General features: G+C 45.9%; 1 protein-coding gene across 1 annotated transcript in view; it reads left to right on the forward strand.

Moving 5' to 3' along the window:
* HINFP (histone H4 transcription factor) overlaps positions 1-18,341 on the forward strand; it is a 75,609-nt gene extending 57,268 nt beyond the window's left edge. Inside the window, exon 9 of the mRNA XM_082274551.1 lies at positions 17,969-18,341. Within this exon, the coding sequence (XP_082130677.1) occupies positions 17,969-18,188 (220 nt within the window). The 3' untranslated portion in view covers positions 18,189-18,341. The remainder of the gene's footprint in view (positions 1-17,968) is intronic.
* The last annotated feature ends 1,072 nt before the right edge of the window (positions 18,342-19,413 follow it).

The following is a 19,413-nucleotide window of genomic DNA, read 5'->3' on the forward strand; positions in this document are numbered from 1 at the left end:
GCGGGTACAGAAGTTTCGGATGGAGTCCATTCGCACAGTAGTGGCGTCTCTACACCAAGGAGACTTTTTGGCTACCAAAGAGATCAAGGACGCTTATCTACTTAATCCCTATTTACGCTGGACCCCAGCGTTTTCTTCGCTTTGCTGTAGGAGAGGAGCATTATCAATTTGTGGTGTTACCATTTGGTCTCGCCTCCGCCCCCAGGGTCTTTACCAAAGTGTTATCTCTGGTATTGGCATTACTGTGACAATGGGGGATTATGGTACTGGGGTACCTAGACAATCTCCTCTTAAGAGTAGACTCACATTCAGTCCTGTTGGGCGACTTGACAATCACTGTACGGACTCTGCAAGAGTTTGGTTGGAACATCAATTTAAAAAATCTGCCATCCTTAAAACTGGATTATCTGGGCCTGACTCTTGACTCCGCTTCTGAGAGGGTTTTTCTTCCCTTGGACAAACTGCAAAAGTTGCAGGGGGCGATTCGTCTGCTGTTATCCAGCAATCTGTCTTCTCTGCTGACTTGCATGCGAGCCTTGGGTCTGATGGTGTCAACCTTCGAGGCGGTTCCGTTTGCTCAGTTCCACTCTGGACCCTTATAAAGGGAGATTCTTGTCAAATTTTTGGACACTATGATGCGGTAGAGTTACAACACAAGGACTTCTCTACTATGGTGGCTTCACTCGTTAGCACTACGTCAGGGCAAGTCCTTCCTCCCACTGTATTGGACTGTGGTAACCACAGACGCCAGCCTGTCCGGTTGGGGAGGAGTGCTGGGAAAGCTGTGTGTCCAAGGGTTCTGGACAGTAGAAGAGTCCTGACTTCCGATCAGTATTTTGGAACTCAGAGCAATAAAGCTTTGCCTGAGTCAGTGGACAAATCGTTTAGGTTGTACAGTCCGGATTCAGTCAGACAATGCCACGATCGTGGCATACATCAATCATCAAGGGGGCACCAAGAGTGTCTTGGCGGCCAGGGAGATGGCAGAGATCTTGAAATGGGTGGAAAAGTTTGTTACAGCTCTTTCTGCAGGGCACATCCCAGGTGTGGAAAACTGGCAGGCGGATTACCTGAGTCGTCAGGTGTTGAATCAGGGGTAAAGGTCCCTGCACCCAGAGGTGTTTCACCTCCTGTGTGTCCGGTGGGGGCTCCCAACGTCAACTTGTTAGCTTCTCGACTCGACAAGAAGGTTCAGAGATTTGTAGCCAGGTCGTGGGATCCTCTGGCGGATGCCACAGATGCATTGGTGGCTCCTTGGGGTCAATATCGGCTGATCTATGCGCTCCCTCCGTGGAAATTCCTGTCGCGGCTTCTGTGCAGAATAGAGGTGGAAGGGATTTTGGTCATTCTGGTGGCCCCAGACTGGCCTTGCCGGTCTTGGTACGCAGATCTGGTAAGGTTGGTCGCCGATGCTCATTCGAGACTTCCTCTCAGGGAAGATCTGTCTCAAGGGCCGATCTTCCATCCTGCTTTACAGTCACTGGCTTTAACGGCTTGGCTGTTGAAAGCCAGGTGTTGAAGGATAGAGGTCTTTCTGACTCTGTGATTTCGACACTGTTGAAGGCCAGAAAGTCTGCTTCTAGGAAGATCTATCATCGTACATGGAAATCGTACATCTCATGGTGCGACTCGCTGAAGGTGCATCCTCGCCTTTTTTTTTCAGTGGCTAGGAATTTGACCTTTCTTCAAAAAGGGGACGAACAGTGGTTGGCTTTGGGCACTATCAAAGGCAAAGTGTCAGCTTTGGCTGTGTTTTTCCAACGAATTTTGGCTACGCATGCCTTGATTCATACTTTTATACAAGGCATTCGCCATATGGCTCCTCCAAGGCGATCCCAGTTACCTCCGTGGGATCTTAATTTGATATTGTTTGTTCTTCAAAAACCTTCTTTTGAGAACATTAGGGAGATTCCTCTGCTTACACTGTCTCAGAAGGTTGCCTTTTTGGTGGCTATTACTTCTGCCCGCAGAGTATCTGAATTGGCGGCGCTGTCCTGCCATTCACCTTATCTGGTGGTCCACAGAGATAAAGTGGTACTTCAACCTAACCAGTCGTTTCTTCCTAAAGTGGTTTATGATTTCCATCTAAATGAAGACATTATGCTGCCTTCACTCTGCCCTAGGCCCAAGCATCAGAAGGAAATTGCTTTGCATTCTGTGGTTCGGGCAATTAGAGTTTACCTGGTGGCTACTGAATCTTTCAGGAAAACCTTGAAAGAGATTGGCTGCTTCTGATGCAAACATATCCAGATGGATCAGACAGATGGTGGTACAGGCTTATTCACTGAAGTGTCAGGTTCCTCCTTTCCCTGTGAAAGCGCATTCTACTAGGGCGCTGAGTGCCTCCTGGGCTTTTCGCCATCAGGCGTCAGTGATGCGAGTTTGCAAGGGAGCAACTTGGTTGTCTGTGCACACGTTCACAAAATTCTACAAAGTAGATGTGTTGGCATCTTCGGATGCTTCTTTTGGCTGCAAAGTTTTGCAGGCTGTTGTTTAAAAGAGAAAACATTCTCTTTTGAGAGTGTACGTTTTCTAGATGAGCTCCAGTTTTTCCTGGTTGAGCTCCATGTTCACTGGTGGGCTAAGTTTAGCCTTTGGGGAATTCGGTTCCTTTCTGCGTTTTTTCCCACCCCTCATGTAAATACTTTGGGACGTCCCAGTGGTCATGAAGAATATAGAGCTGCGTCTGTCAACGATAGAGAAAACTGGATTTTTTACTTACCGTCAATCCTTTTCTCTGAAGTTCATTGACAGACGCAGCACCCGCCCCGCTAATTATGAGTGGGATGGGTTTTTTTCTCCTTCTAAACACTGCTTGCAACAAAACTGAAGGCTATAGCAGAGTGTGTGGGTGTATGCCTGCAGGGACTGCCCCATAAGCATGGTAAAGTTTTTTTTTTTGTTTTTTTTTTTTCCTGCCTAGTGTCCTACTCCTGTAGGGGGCAGCATAACCCAATAGTCATGAAGAATATGGAGCTGCGTCTGTCAATGAACTTCAGAAAAAAGGATTTTACGGTAAGTCAAAAATCCATTTTTTTTTCTCTTTCGTTCATTGACGGACACAGCTCTTGATCTTCTTAACCATTGGGATGTCCCAAAGCAGTGTTAAACATGATGGGTGGAAACAGCAAAAAAAGAAATTCCCAAAGCTAACTATAGCCAGCCAGGTAAACAGGAGCTCAACCAAAACAACTGGAGCTCACCTGAAAAAAAAAATACACCCTCAAAGAGGATCATGTCCTCTTAAACAGCAGCCTGCAAAACCTTGCAGCCAAAGGAAGCATTCGCAGATGCCAACACATCCACTTTTTATAAAACTTTGTAAAAGTGTGGGCCAATGACCAGGTGGCCGCCTTGCAAACCTGCGTCACTGACGCCTGTTGACGGAAGGCCCCGTAGGCACTGAGCGCCCGAGTATTGTGCCTTGACAGGGAAAGGGGAAACCTGACCCTTGATGGAAAAGGCCTGAATCACCGTCTGTCTGATCCATCTGGAAATGGTCGCAGAGGAAGCGGACAACCCTTTCCGAGGCCCATGCATAAGCACAAATAGGGAGTCTGATTTCCTAAAAGACTCCGTAGCTACCAGGTACAGCCTAATCGCCCAGACCACGTCCAAGGCATGCAAAGCAATTTCCTTCGGATGTTTTATGCCTGGGACACAGGGAAGGCAGCACAATTTCTTCATTCAAATGAAAATCAGAGACAACCTGAGGAAGGAACGACTGACAGGGGCGAAGAACCTCCTTATCACTGTAAACCACTAAGTAAGGTGAACAACAGGGTAATGCCGCCAATTCAGACACCCTGCACGCAGAGGTGAAAGTCCCCAAAAAGGTCACCTTCTGGGACAGTGTAAGCAGGGGAACCTCCCGAAGATTCTCAAAAGGAGGCTTCTGGAGAACTGAGAGCACCAAATTGAGGTCCCAAGTGGCAACAGAGACCGCACTGGAGGCATCAAGTGCCAAACTCCCTGAAAAAAAGTACGCACCAAGGAGTGTGTGGCCAAGGACCATTGAAAGAAGACCGCTAAGGCTGACACCTGACCCTTGATAGTACTCAAGGCCAGTTTCTGCTCAACCCTCCATTAAAGGAAAGCTCAAGATCCGAGCCACTGAAAAAAGAGTGAGGATGAACCCCAAGAGACTTGCACCACGCAATGTACGTCTTCCACGTACGATGGTAGATCCTCCTAGAAGTAGATTCCCTAGTATTTAACAGCATTGGAATCACCGACTCTCTATCCATCAGCACCTGGTGTTCTATAGCCAAGCTATCGAAGCCAGCGACTGTAAAGCAGGATTGAAGATTGGTCCTTGGGACAGCAGACATCACACCAGGTGGTAAACCAGGCCACCCCACAGCCCCAGCGTCAGTAAAGGAGAGGGGGGATGGGGTGCGATATGACCCACAGGCATCACCAGGCCAATGAGTTACTTGCCATACCAGAAACCAGGTGGGCTCCGCTCCAGACAGAACCTCCTCTCCAATGAAATGAGAGGCTGTCGGGCCAGGAGGTCTGCGCGAGCTTGCTGGCCAGTTGATTGTAGATCTCACAAGAAAAAATCCAGGAGAAAAAAAATTCTATCTAATAGAAAAAAGAATTGCCAGGACCAGAGATCCCAGCAAGGAACTAGGTCCTTACTCCTAACTAGGCAGAAAAAAATGAGTACCTATAGCAGAGAGAGTGTACCCCCCTGGGACTGCCCATAGGCGTAGCCAGACTTTTTTTATGCCTATTGTCCTACTCCTGTAGGAGGCAGTATAACCAAATGGTTAAGAAGATCCGGAGCGGTGTCCGTCAATGAACGAGAGAAATTGCAATGACAGCCATTTTGATCCCTAGGGTCCCTGCTAAAAAAAATATATATTTCTCTATCATCCATCGACAGAGGCAGTCTCATCTTCATGAGCTGTGTGGGTTATGCTGCCACCTGCAGGAGTAGTCTGGGCAGTACAAAAAGGGAGATACAATACATTAAAGTGACATGTGCATAAGTGGCCACAAAGTGGTGTGGCATCCAGAGGATATAAATAGTAGTATCTCGTATCATTAGGCAGCGCCATCTCCCTACCCCCCCCCCTTTTTTTTACTTTGTTTATAGTCTTTGACTATAAGTTCAGGGAGGCTGCAGATTTATACATATTTATTCACACACATATTTTTTATCCAAATATTCCATAAGCGCTGAGTTTTACTATACAAGTCTAGGCAGTACGCACAGCACAGCAAACACACACACTCCCTTACATTCACCCCAAAATCCACAGACATTAACACAGCAAATCCACACCCCCAGATTTCAAAATTAAAAAGCAACTCAAGTATAAATCTGAAAATGTCCTACCTTTTGATGAGCATCTACATCTGATGATGCAGTACAGGATACTTTAAAATTGGCTGATGAGTCCACGCCGGCAGGGACACGTGTGGCTATTGGCTCTCAGAAGTCTCCAAAAGCTGACGGGTTTTCCCTTGTCCCAACACTTTTCACAATATTGTGAATGACCAATGGCGGCACGTTACACGTTAAGCACTTGTTAGTGGTGCCAAAACGCTTTAAATGCCAGTACCCTTTTGCTGAAAGGTCTCCAACCGTTGGACGGACAATGCCACCTAAAGTGGACCATCCTGTTTCCAGATTAAACAAATCTACCCAGTTGTGCCTGTGGAGGATTCCCCAGTTTTTACGGATCCAGTGGACAGGCGGGTAGAATCCCTTTCCCGCCATCTTCACGTGTTGGCAGGTTCCATTTTGAAACCTGTTTTTTTTTGTCTGTGTTAGTCTCGCTGACGGAAAGGATTAGGGGTTTGCAGAAGTCTTTGGACCCCGTGACTGTTCCTCTGGAACAGCTGCAACTGTTGGACCAGGTGATCCAGGCTCTGATGTTCCTGTGTGATGCGTCTATGGATGCGGCTCCCCTGGTGGCCAGGGTTTCGCCTGTGGGCATTGTTTTTAAAGATGCATGGTTTTGTTGAAAAGCTGGTCGGCTGACCAAGCTTCTAAGAAAGCCTTAACTGATCTCCCCTTTCTGGCAGACCGGTTGTTTGGATGAGTTGATCAAGGGCCTGACTGGCGGGAAGAGTACTCTTCTTCCTCAATCTTCAAAGGGTAAGATGCCTCCTGCTAAGCGGGGTCCCTCCTTTTCTGCTCATAAACATTTTTTTTGTGCCTCCGGGGCACAAGAAAAAGGTAAGCCGTTCAGAACTTCTGGAGGAACTAAGAAGCCTTGAGGGAAGTCCAAGGCCGGTCAGACAGGTGCTGCAGACAAGTCCTTTTTTAGTATGAAGGAGTGCCCTCCCCCGTCTCAGGGGTGGGGGGACATCTGCGTTTCTTTCAGGAACCCTGAACTTCCTTTATTCAGGACGATTAGGTTTGCAAACACATTTGCTCCGGGTACAAGATCGAATTCTGGTCCCGGCCAGGGGACAGGTTCTTTCAGTCAAATCTTCACCTGTCTCCGAAGCGTTTGAAGGATCTGCGGGAGGCTGTGCGAGATCCCCGGGCTGATTGTGCCGGTTCCTCCGCAGGAACGCTCTCAAAGTTTCTACTCAAACCTGTTCACGGTGCCCAGAAAGGAGGGCAGGGTGCATCCAATCCTGGACCTCAAGGTTCTGAACCGCCTTGTGCAGGTGCAGAAGTTTTGAATGGAGTCCATTCAGTCAGTGGTGGCATCTTTGAATCAGGGATTTTCTGGCTTCCATCGATCTCAAAGATGCGTATCTCCATGTCCCCATATTCGGGGACATCTGCGATTCCTTCGCTTTGCGGTGGGAGAGGAGCACTTTCGATTTGTGGCGTTACCCTTTGGTCTCCCTGGACGATCTCCTGTTGCGTGCAGTCTCCCATTCGGATCTGCTGGACAACGTCTCTATCACCATTCAGACCCTTCTGAATTAGAGTGGATGATCAATTTCACCAAATCTGCCCTGACACCATCCGTACAGGTCCCTTTTATCTGGGGATGATCCTCGACTCTGCTCTGGCGAGGGTCTTCCTTCCCTTGGACAAGCTTCAGAAGTTGCAAAGAGCGGTCGGGTGCTGATGGAGACCGATCAGTCCTCATTGCGGACTTGCATGAGGGCCCTGGTCTGATGGTCTCGACCTTTGAAGCGGTCCCGTTTGCTCAGTCTCACACGAGACAGTTGCAGAAAGAGATTCTGTCAAAATGGAAAAGAGATCCTCGGTCATTGGACCTGAAGATTCGGTTGAGCCATCTCACAAAGTCGGCTCTCTCTTAGTGGCTCCAGTCACCTGTCCTGTGCCAAGGCAAGTCCTTCCTGCTGGTGTTTTGGATGGTGGTCACCACGGACGCCAGCCTGTCAGGCTGGGGTGGAGTGCTGGGACAGCTCTGTGTCCACGGGACTTTGATGACAGAAGTCTTTCTTGCCGATCAAAATTCTGGTGCTTAGAGCGATCAAGCTCTGCCTGCTTCACTGGACGGGTCGGCTACACTGCTCTCCGTTTCGTGTTCAGTGAGACCATGCCACGGCCATGGCTTACATCATTAAGGGGGCACCAGGAGTGCCCTGGCGGCCAAGGAAGTGGCCAAGAGTCTGGTTGGGACGGAACACAATGTTCCGGCTCTTTCCGCAGTCCACATTCCGGGTGTGGAGAATCGTCAGGTGTTGGATCAGGGGGAGTGGTCCCTGCATTCTGAGGTGTTTCATCTCCTGTGTGCCCAGTGGGGGACTCCTGAGGTGGATTTGTTTGCGTCTCGCCTCAACAGGAATGTTCAGAGGTTTGTGGCCAGGTCTTGGGATCCTCTGGCCGACGCCACAGACGTTCTGCTGGCTCTTGGGGTGAGTATCGCCTGATCTATGCCTTCGCTTCGCTCGTTCTCTTGCCGGGGTATCTTCGCCGGGTGGCGATGGAAGGCATTCCATTCATTCTGGTGGCACCAGACTGGCCTTGGCGGTCCTGGTACGCAGAACTGGTAAAAATGATCGTGGATCCTCCATGGCGTCTTCCTCTGCAGGAAGGTCTACTATCTCAAGGACCGATCTTTCATCCTGCTTTAACGGCTTGACTGTTGAAAGCAAGGTGTTTGAGGGATAGAGGTCTCTCTAAATCGGTGATTCCTACCCTTTTTTTGAAGGCCAGGAAGTCGACCTCTAGGAAGATCTATCATCGTTCATGGAACTCGTACATTTCATGGTGTGAATCGCTGCAGCTGCACCCTCGCTTGTTCTCTATAGCTAGGGTTTTGGCTTTTTTACAAAAAGGGGTTGAGCATTGCTTTGCGTTGAGCACTATCAAGGCCCAGGTGTCGGCCTTGGCTGTTTACTTCCAACGTCTGTTGGCTACTAATTGTTCGATTCGCACTTTCATTCAGGGGGTGCGTCATCTGGCTCCTCCTCAGGAGATCTCCTTTACTGCCGTGGGATCTTAATCTGGTTTTGTCCGTGCTTCAAAAGCCTCCTTTTGAGAATATTAGGGAGATTTATTTTGTCGCAGAAGGTTGCCTTCCTAGAGGCTATCACTTCTGCTCGCAGAGTCTCTGAGTTGGTGGCGCTGTCCTGTCGTTCACCTTATTTGATGATCCACAGGGATAAAGTGGTCCTCTGACCTAATCCATCTTTTCTTTCCTTATGTCCTCAGCCTAAACCTCCCAAAGAAGTTGCCTTGCACTCTCTGGATGTGGTTCGGGCTATATGAGTTTATCTGACGAGTCCTTCAGGAAGTCAGACTCTCTCTTTGTCCTTCCGGACAGTTCTCGTAAAGGTTTGGCTGCGTCCGCTGCTACCATTTCGTGATGGATCAGGCAGACGGTTGTTCAGGCTTATTCAATCAAGGGTCAGGTTCCTCCTTTCCCTGTGAAGGCGCATTCTATTAGAGCGCTGAGTTAAGTTTTGTACTAACGTACTGCCTAGACTACTCCTGCAGGTGGCAGCATAACCCACACAGCTCATGAAGATGAGGCTGCGTCTTGTCGATGGACATCAGAGAAAAAGATTTTACGGTACGATCTTACAAAAATCTTATAATGTTTGAGGGTTCCAAGTAATTTTCTAGCAAAAACCTGCTGTTCAAGTGGTTAATTTTTAATTGGAAGAGTTTAGTTAGTTACATTTTATGTGTCTAAAAACCCTACCAGTGTTATTTGTTCCCTTTTAGTCTAGTAAATATGCAATTGAAAGCATTTTGATATATACAGTTGGGCAAAAAAGTATTTAGTCAGCCACCAATTGAGCAAGTTTTCCCACTTAACAAGATGAGAGAGGCCTGTCATTTTCATCATAGGTATACTTCAACTATGAGAGACAAAATTTAGAAAAAAAAAAATCCAGAAAATCACAATGTCTGATTTTTTAAAGAATGTATTTGCAAATTATGGTGGAATATAAGTATTTGGTCAATAACAAAAGTTACATAGTAGGTGAGGTTGAATAAAGACAATAGTCCATCCAGTTCAACCTGTGTAGGTGTGTGTGGCTGTAATCATCTCACATAGCCCTGAATGTCCTAATCCTTGAGATGTACGTCTAAGAGTCTTTTGAAAGCCACCATACTTCCCGCAGAAACCACCTCTTGTGGTAGAGAATTCCACAATCTTGTAGCCCTAACAATAAAGAACCCCCCACGTTGCCTGAGGTTAAAACGCTTCTCCTCTAATCGCATTGTATGCCCTCTTGTCCTCATGCAATCCCTTCAACTGAACAGCTTTTTTTCTAAGCTGAGATCCCCATTGAGATATTTATAAATTGCTATCATGTCCCCCCTCAGGCGTCTCTTCTCCAGGGAGAATAAATCGAGCGATTGCAGACGCGCTTCATAATTAAGGTCCTCCAATCCCCTAATCAGTTTAGTTGCCCTTCTCTGGACTCTCTCCAGCTCCAACACATCCCTCCTGAGGACTGGCGACCAGAACTGGACAGAATACTCCAGATGCGGTTGGACCAGAGTTTTATAAAGTGGAAGGATTATAATCTTAACGCTGGAATACATCTCTTTCTTTATGCATGCTAATATTCTGCTGGCTTTGGCAGCTGCCGCTTGAAATTGCTTGTTGTTGCCTAATCTATCATTAACCAAGACTCCCAGATCCTTCTCCATTTTTGATTCCCCCAAGGGTTCCCCTCCTAACGTGTATTGTGTTTTTATGTTTTTAGTCCCCAAGTGCAAAACCTTACACTTATCCACATTAAACCTCATTTCCAAGTCGTTGCCCATTCCGTTATTTTGTCCAGGTCATCCTGTAGGATATCTTCTTCATGCTGTGCAGTTATTGCCCTGGCCAATTTTGTGTCATCTGCAAAAACTGATAACGAACTACTGATCCCGACCTCAATGCTGTTTATGAATAAATTGAACAAGGTTGGTCCCAGAACTGAGCCCTGGGGCACCCCGATTACTACCTCAGACCAGTCTGAGTATGCGCTGTTTATTACCACCCTTTGGGCACGCCCTTTTAGCCAGTTCCGTATCCAAGAGCAAACCCTGCTGTCGATACCTGCAGACCTTATTTTATAAATTAGGCGCTTGTGGGGAACTGTATCAAACGCCTTAGCGAAATCCAAGTACACCACATCTACTGGTCTGCCCCTATCTAGCTCACAGCTCACCTTCTCGTAGAATGTTAGGAGATTGGTTTGACAAGAACGCCCATTTGTAAACCCGTGCTGATTACTGCTGATGATATTGTTGTCTTTAGCAAACTCTACGATATAGTCCCTTATCATCCCCTCCAGAAGTTTACATACTATCGATGTCAAACTGACAGGCCTATAATTTCCCGGGATATGCCTCTGCCCCTTTTTGAATATCGGAATCACGTTAGCTTTCCTCCAATCCCCTGGTACATTTCCTGTCCTAATACTGTCAGCAAAGATCAGGAACAGTGGTCTAGATATAACCTTACTGAGTTCCTTGAGTACTCTCGGATGTACGTCATCCGGGCCTGGTGATTTGTTTGTGTTAAGTTTATCCAGCCTTTCCCTGATTTCACCCTCTGTTAGCCATAGTGGCAAGTCCTGTGTATTACTACTAACCATATAGTCATGGTCAGTGTACCCCTCCTTTTCCTGTGTAAAGACTGACGAGAAAAAAGCATTCAGCACGGTTGCTTTTTCAGTGTCCTCTGTAACCATCCTCCCATCATCGTTAATTATGTGCGCAATATGCTCAGCCCTAGTTTTTTTGCTGTTGATATATTTAAAGAATTTCTTTGGGTTTTTTTTTTACTATCCTCCGCTATTTGTCTCTCAAAGTTGATTTTAGCCATCTTGATTTAGTATTTACTTTTCTTATTTGCCTCCTTGTATTACTCGAAAGCCGATACTGTGCCCTCTGATTTATATTTCTTGAAGGCCAATTTTTTTCCCCTAATAAGTTTTTTAACGCTACGGTTTAGCCAGCCAGGTTTGGCTTTGTCTCTTCTAAATTTATTTCCCATAGGAATGCACTGCAAGATGCATTTGCTTAATATGTTCCTAAAGCATTCCCATTTTTCCCCTGTGGTCAGTGATCCCAAGGTTTGGTCCCAGTTTATCCTTTCCATCAATGAGTACAGTTTTGGAAAGTTTGCCCTTCTGAAGTTAAGGGTTCTTATGTTCCCCACTTGCTTTGTTATATTGTTATTTACACTAAATGTGATCATCCTGTGATCGCTAGAGCCCAGGTAGTCCTGGACTTCTACCTCCGAGATTATGTCTGGGTCATTAGTGATCAATAGATCCAGGACTGCGTTTTCTCTAGTCGGAGAGTCCACCAACTGTGACATGAAATTATCCTGTAAGGTTTCCGTGAATAGACGGGCCGTGTGTAGTCCCCTGTTCCCAGTCAATGTCGGGATAATTGAAGTCCCCCAATATGATGACTGATCCCAGTTTTGCCACTTTACCCAGTAGTGCTAAAAATTCCAGCTCTACCTCCTCCCCTTGTTTAGGTGGCCTATAGCAAACCCCCACAATTACTTTTCCCTTTTCTCCTTCCCTATGGAGTTACCCACACAGATTCTAAATCCATGCTCATCCCTTCCGTAATGTCACTCCTCTCTATCACCTTTACATTGTTCTTGACATAGAGACATACCCCTCCCCCTCTTTTTCCTACCCTGCCCTTCCGGTACACCGAATACCCTTGGATATTGGCCAGCCAGTCATGTGAGGGGTCAAACAAAGTCTCCTTTATTCCCACAAGGTCTATGTCATCCCCATGTACTAACATTTCCAACTCATCCATTTTATTAGCTAGGCTCCTGGCATTGGCATATACCCCTCTTAGTTTTACGGAAGTTAAACGTGATTGGTGGTTATGTTTATTCCTGTTTGGTCTGAGGTTTTCCTGCACAGACGTTCATCTCAATACTTTGTTATATACCCTTTGTTGGCAATGACAGAGGTCAAATGTTTTCTGTAAGTCTTCACAAGGTTTTCACACACTGTTGCTGGTATTTTGGCCTATTCATCCATGCAGATCTCCTCTCGAGCAGTGATGTTTTGGGGCTGTCGCTGGGCAACACAGACTTTCAACTCCCTTTCAAAGGTTTTCTATGGTGTTGAGATCTGGAGACTGGCTAGGCCACTCCAGGACTTTGAAATGCTTCTTACAAAGCCACTCCTTCGTTGCCCGGTGGTGTGTTTGGTATCATTGTCATGCTGAAAGACTCAGCCAAGTTTCATCTTCAATGCCCTTGCTGATGGAAAGAGGTTTTCACTCAAAATCTCACGATACATGGCCCCATTCATGCTTTCCTTTGCACGGATCAGTCGTCCTGGTCCCTTTGCAGACAAACAGCCCCAAAGCATGATGTTTCCACCCCCATGCTTCACAGTAGGTATGGTGTTCTTTGGATGCAACTCGGCATTCTTTCTCCTCCAAACCCGACGAGTTAAGTTTTCACCAAAAAGTTCTACTTTGGTTTCATCTGACCATATGACTCCCAATCCTCTTCTGGATCATCCAAATGCTCTCTAGCAAACTTCAGACGGGCCCAGACATGTACTGGCTTAAGCAGGGGGACACGTCTGGCACTGCGGGATTTGAGTCCCTGGCGGTGTAGTGTGTTACTGATGGTTGCCTTTGTTACTTTGGTCCCAGCTCTCTGCAGGTCATTCACTAGGTTCCCCCCCCCCCCCCCCGTGTGGTTCTGGGATTTTTGCTCACCGTTCTTGTGATAATTTTGACCCCACCGGGTGAGATCTTGCGTGGAGATTATCAGTGGTCTTGTATGTCTTCCATTCTCTAATAATTGCTCCCACAGTTGATTTCTTCACACCAAGCTGCTTGAAAATAAAAGGTGCGCTGATTAAATAAAATAAAGCTGCTACCAAAGATCCAATAAACTGATTTGACAAAAATTATGTGAAAAAATGGTCTGGTGCGCTAAATAAAAATGGATTATCTTAGTGTACAAACACAATAAATTCAAACAAAGTGATCACGTGTATACAAGTGAATATGAATGTGACAAATCCCAAAGTTCATCTGATTCAAATGAATATTCCAAAATAAAACAACATATAACAGCATCAATGGATAAAACCGCGGTATGGAGCGTGCTCAGCTCCGATATGTCCGATAGGCAGACGTATCGGAGCTGAGCACGCTACATACCGTGGTTTTATCCATTGATGCTGTTATATGATGTCCACTATGTAAGTGCATTACTTTCTAATTTATGTGCCTTGATGTACTTCACGATTGGTTGCCCCTCTGTCTTTTTTCTGAGCCTGCATGTGAAAGACACTTCTGTGGGGTCCTGCGAAGGCATTGTACATCTGTGAATTGTGAAGTTCTCTGTCCCTGTTAAGGAATGTGACTAGGAACCATCATTTACGCCGAGCGTTGTTTGCTCTTATGCCTGTTTGACCACTCTGTGACAGGAGGGTCAAAAGGTAAGAGGCTACGGGTGTCGGCACAGGGTGTACTTCATCTCTCTCACTATTCTCTGGTGATTGGCTGATTGGATCGGGTCCTTTCTTTCTACCTGCAGTTCTACTCCATTAGATTGTTCATGGACTGTATTACTGTGATAGATTGTTTGTTTAATATATGTCTGGCGCAGCTCCTAATATACATCTATCCATGCTTAATACCTGTTTCCATCTGATAAGAGGCTTGTTTGAATACATGTTTCACCCGTGTGCAGTGAAGCACCCATATCACTGTCACAGCATAGGAGGCCACTGGAGAGGAGTTATTTGCACTTAATCATATCCGTCTGGTAAGAACATAACTTGGAAGGTGGTGGGATTTATACACCAGCCATGTGGTTTAATAGACTTTATTTTTTGAAGAACATCACGTTTAACCACATATATTTTGAAGATTCGTATGCACCAGTCATATGGACTTATTTTGAATTAATATCACGTTTATTCCATTTATTTTGGAATATTCATTTGAATCAGATGAACTTTGGGATTTGTCACGTACGTATTCACTTGTATACACGTGATCACTTTGTTTGAATTTATTGTGTTTGTACACTAGGATAATCCATTTTTATTTAGCGCACCAGACCATTTTTTCACACCAAGCTGCTTGCCTATTGCAGATTCAGTCTTCCCATCCTGGTGCAGGTCTACAATTTTGTTTCTGGTGTCCTTCGACGCCTCTTTGGTCTTGGCCTTTTGGCTAAGATCAAGTGTAGTATCTGTTCTTATCGGTTGGTATGGGCCTTAGCTAGTACCAGTATGACCGAAACCCGGAGCGCTCTGAGTACTGAGGTATGGGGAGTAGGTCATCTGGGAAAGCATGTGGGGCCCGCCGCCTTCTGATTTGAATGGGTTGAACTGTCCTAACCAGTTTGAAGGGAGCAGGAAAGCTGGTCTGGAGGGTGAGCCCGGTGGAACTGCTCCTGGATGTAATGGGCTGAGGAACAGGATGGCGAGGGGAGGGCTTTCTCTCCTGGGTTTTGATCTGGCTTGGTGACGGGCCTGTCCCCAGTTGTAGGTAAGCTCTCTCTAAGCTGTCCAGGTTCTGATGTCTGCTGGTGGGGATAGGCTACACTCGGTCTGGCCGGGGGCTGAGATTGAAAAAGCCCGTAGTGTAAGTGCCCCTGGGGTGGCAGCCCAGGGGTGCCTTAATTTCTCACTGGTGAGGGGCAGCTCGCTGTGAGTTTTTTCGGCACCTTGGTCACTGCACTATGCACACCTTTTTCACACCTGCCTCTTGGGACAGGCCTTTTGGCTTGCACCAGAGGAATTTTTTATTCCGGCTGGAAGGCCTGCCTTGGTTCTTCACATGGCACCAAAGCACTTTCCCCACTCCCCTTCCCCACCTTTCTGTTTGTCTGTCTTTTTCTTTGGAGTCCGTCACCTGCACTGTCACCTTTGTTTTCTTTTTTGCACGACTGGAGTGTGTGGGTCCTCGGGCCCAGCCTTGAGTCTTGGGAGGGGGTGGATATGGCCTTTTGGCTTAGTTCGCCCTCTCTCATGGGGCCTCCCTTCGGGGGAGCCCCACTTAGTACTCGGTGGGGGCTGTTTCGGCAGTCCCCCTGAAGAACGGGGTCGGTCTGGTTTCGGCCAGACAGACCATTAGTACCTTATATCCCTGTCAGGAGTCTTGCGCCCCGGGGGATCGAGGTTTCGGGTCCTACCTCTTCGGAGGGAAGACCATACGTTGTCGCACACCCTGTGCTTTTTTGTGTTCTCACTTTGTGTGTGTGCACTTTTTTATGCACCGGGTGGAGTCTTTTGAGTGTGTTGCACACGCTACGGGCTAAAAAAGATAGTGGAGTGTGTGAATGTTTGAGGTTGTGGACTGGTGTCTTTTATACTGATAATTTCAAACAGGTGCCGAGTGGAGGATAGAGGAGCCTCTTAAAGAAGAAGTTACAGGTCTGTCAGAGACAGAAATCTTGCTTGTTTGTAGGTGACCAAATACTTATTTTACCAAGGAATTTACCAATTAATTAATTAGAAATCCTACAATGTGATTTCATGGATTATTTCCCCCTTCTGTCTCTCATAGTTGAAGTGTACCTATGATGAAAATTACAGGCCTCTTTCTCATCTTTTTAGGTGGGAGAACACTTGAACAATTGGTGGCTGACTAAATACTTTTTTGCCCAACTGTATCTGCTTTATAAGGGGGGGGGAACAAACCTAATAATAATGATGATAGTCTTGTCACCAATTCAAAACTGTTCTGTGTCCTCTGCACACTTCCTATGTTATCCCCAAGAGCCTTCCTAGGTGTTATCTTGAACTATAGAATACTTTGCTATTAGCAAACACTCCTCAGTCCATCTAAAAGCTGTGTGTGTTGCTGGTCTATACCAGCATTAAGGCCTCATGCAGACAGGATGGTTTTTTAAACTCTCTTAGATGCCTTCCTCCTGACAGCAGCTTTTTTTTTTGCAGGAAAAAAAACATCTGATGCTTGTAAAAGTGTCTAAAGCTTTTACAAGTGTTTAGGTGCATTTATAGGCATGAAGCACTTGGCCATTAGCTCATTGTCTAGAATAAATAATTTATCGCTCAAGCACTAAACACACATGGCGTTAGTGCATCCAGGAACAGCAGAGTTTGGACAGAAGTAAACATGCGTTGACAGTGGGGTTTTTTCTGCCTCTAAACTCTCCTGCCACTAAATGGTGCTAAATTCTGTGTGCATGGACACATAGGCATGCAGGTGAGTTTAGACGCAGGAAAAAAAAAACTCCAGATCCCCCTAGAAACCGCTGTAAAAACACCCAGTGTGCATGAGGCCTTAAGAGCTGAATGTATTTCTGTACTTGTTTTGTAATCTTTAAGGGATAAATATAGGAAATGTGCATATATATGTATGTGTGTGTGTGTGTGTACACACCCACACACCAGCCATAACCAACTATAGTACCCAAGTAACTATTTTTCACCCCTCCCCCCTTATCAGCGTTGTGGACGGTTGCAGTCTTCTCCCCCTCTCTTCCTCTTCTTACAGGGACTTTGGCAGCATTGGCTCCCCCTGCGGTCACTAAAATGCTGTGGAGGGCTCAGGCGTGAGGTCAAGTCACGATGTGTGTGTCTATAGAGCATGGCTCCATAGACAACAGCTCGGGAGCAAGCACACACATGTGCCCCCATAGCAAGCAGCTTGCTATGGGGGCACAAAGAGAAGGCGCTAGGAGCACTGGTGGGGGACTTGAGAACAGGAGGTTCAGGGCTGCTCTGTGTAAAACCATTGCACAGAGCAGGTGAGTATAACATGTTTGTTATTTTAATTAAAAAACAATCTAAACTTTACAATCACTTTTAAGTCCTGTAAGTTGCAAGGTGGGGCCTCCATGGATAGGACTGGTTTTCCAGCAGATTCTCGATTGGATTGACATCTGGAGAATTTAGAGGCCAAGTCATCACCTCAAACTCAGTCTTGTGTTCCTTAAACCATTCTTGAATTCATCAGACCAGGCCAGGCCACCTTCTTCCATTGCTCCGTGGTCCAGTTCTGATGGTCACATGCCCATTGCAGGCACTTTTGGTTGTGGACACGGGTCAGCATGGGCACCCTGACTGGTCTGCAGATACGCAGCCCCATACACAACAACCTGCTATGCGCTGTGTGTTTTGGAACCAGCATGAACCTGTTCAACAATTTTAAGCTACAGTAGCTTTTCTATTGGATCTGACTACACAGACCAGCCTTCGCTCCCCACATGCATAAATGAGCCTTGCCCGCCCATGACCCTGTTGCTGGTTTTCCCTGCATGGACCACTTTTGGTTGGTCCTGGCTAGTGCAAACCAGGAGCATTCCACAAGAACTGCAGTTTTGGAGTCACTCTGACCCAGTCGTCTAGTCATTACAATTTGGCCCATCCCAAAGTCACTCAAATCCTTACACTTGCGCATTTTTATTTTTTGCATCAACTTTAGGGACACTTGCTGCCTAATATATCCCACCCACTTTCATGCAATTGTAAAGAGATAATCAGTTATTCACTTTACCTATCAGTGGTCATAATGTTTTGGCGATGTGTATATTCATATAGGCAGAAGCCAAAATCTACAACTGTTTGTTTTTTTTTTTTTCCCTCACAGGTATAAAGAGCACGATGATGGGTTTTTGCGCTTGCAGTTGGTGAGATATGAAAGTGTGGAACTGACAGAACAACTGATGAAAGAGCGTGAGAAGCAAGGTGCTGCATTGGATGAAACCTCTGCATGTCTGGTGCTAAACCAAGGGGGCAGTACTGGTTCTGAATCAGCAGATATGGAGAGAACTGGGATGCAGAAGGACTACAGATTCCTGTCACAATGACAAGTTTACAGAAAACTCCCTGGAGAAAAAACCTACAGTCATTGTGGCCAGGTCATTAAGGGGACATTGGTAAAATCTTGCACAAACTGAAAACTCAGGCATTTTCTGCCCTTTACCACAACAGACTTACAGAGCGGTCTTCATTTCCCTTCACACCTAACAAATGTGCTCCAGGTACGGTGTGGAATCCTCCATTATACAGATAATGACTCTGGATGTTAGAAACCTGAATTTATTCTACATCCCTTTCCTATAAATACAGTTTTACTTCTTATTTATATTTCAAAAAGTGCACCATTGTGGACTGTAGAATTATAAGCACTTTATCTGCAGAGTCATGAAATCTACCCAGTTTCTGGCCTGCGTTTGTTTTTAATATAAACTATGGCTGTTAAATGTTCAGCCTCATCTTCGATTGTTAAGTGCTGTCACCAATTCTTCAACTGACAGTTGTATCATTATGGTAAGTTTCCCATCTGACTTGGCTAAAAGGTCCAGATTACTTTATCTTGAATAAAATGTTCCGATAGCCTGGAGTGGAAATTCATATTGATGTGTATATTAGTTTTGATCAGACGGTTATCACATCAACAGGTAGTGCCTGTCCGCCCCCGGCTCTTAGCTCCCGTCCACATCGGCCAATTTGACCTGTCAAATCGCATGCCAAATCGGCGCCTATAGTCCACAACCGCACCGACTTTGCAGCACCGCACCGATTCCCAAAGTAGTTTCTGCACTACTTTTGTGACTTCACTGGCCATTTCAGTAGACATCTGTGCAGGAAACTGCACAGATGTCTGTCAAATCGCCCCCATCTCGCACTGACATGCGGGTTTGAAATCATGTCAGTTCAGCTGAACTAGCGCGATTTCAATCCCACCCTCAGTGTGAACCACTTTAAATGCTTTAAAACATTCCCAATAAAAAAAAAATCTAATTTTCTCATCAATTTAGGCCAATATGTATTCTGTTTAGAGATGTGAAGGCCCGGAAGAAAAAAAAAAACGGAAAGATTCGGGAAAAATGTTTTTTTTGCATGTTAGTGGGTGTGTTTGGTTTGTACTGTCCTCTTTACTAGGCCTCAAAAGCATTGGAAGAAAATACAGAGCAACAAAAAGGACCTGAAAGTATATACTTAATTAAAAAAGGTAAGAGTTTACATTTATCTGATTCTGAATCCAGAAAACTGAATCATTTAGCTACATTAGTTTATCTTTATAAACTT

Source organism: Pelophylax lessonae (genome assembly GCF_965119305.1).
Source record: "Pelophylax lessonae genome assembly, chromosome: 12".
NCBI lineage: Eukaryota > Metazoa > Chordata > Amphibia > Anura > Ranidae > Pelophylax > Pelophylax lessonae.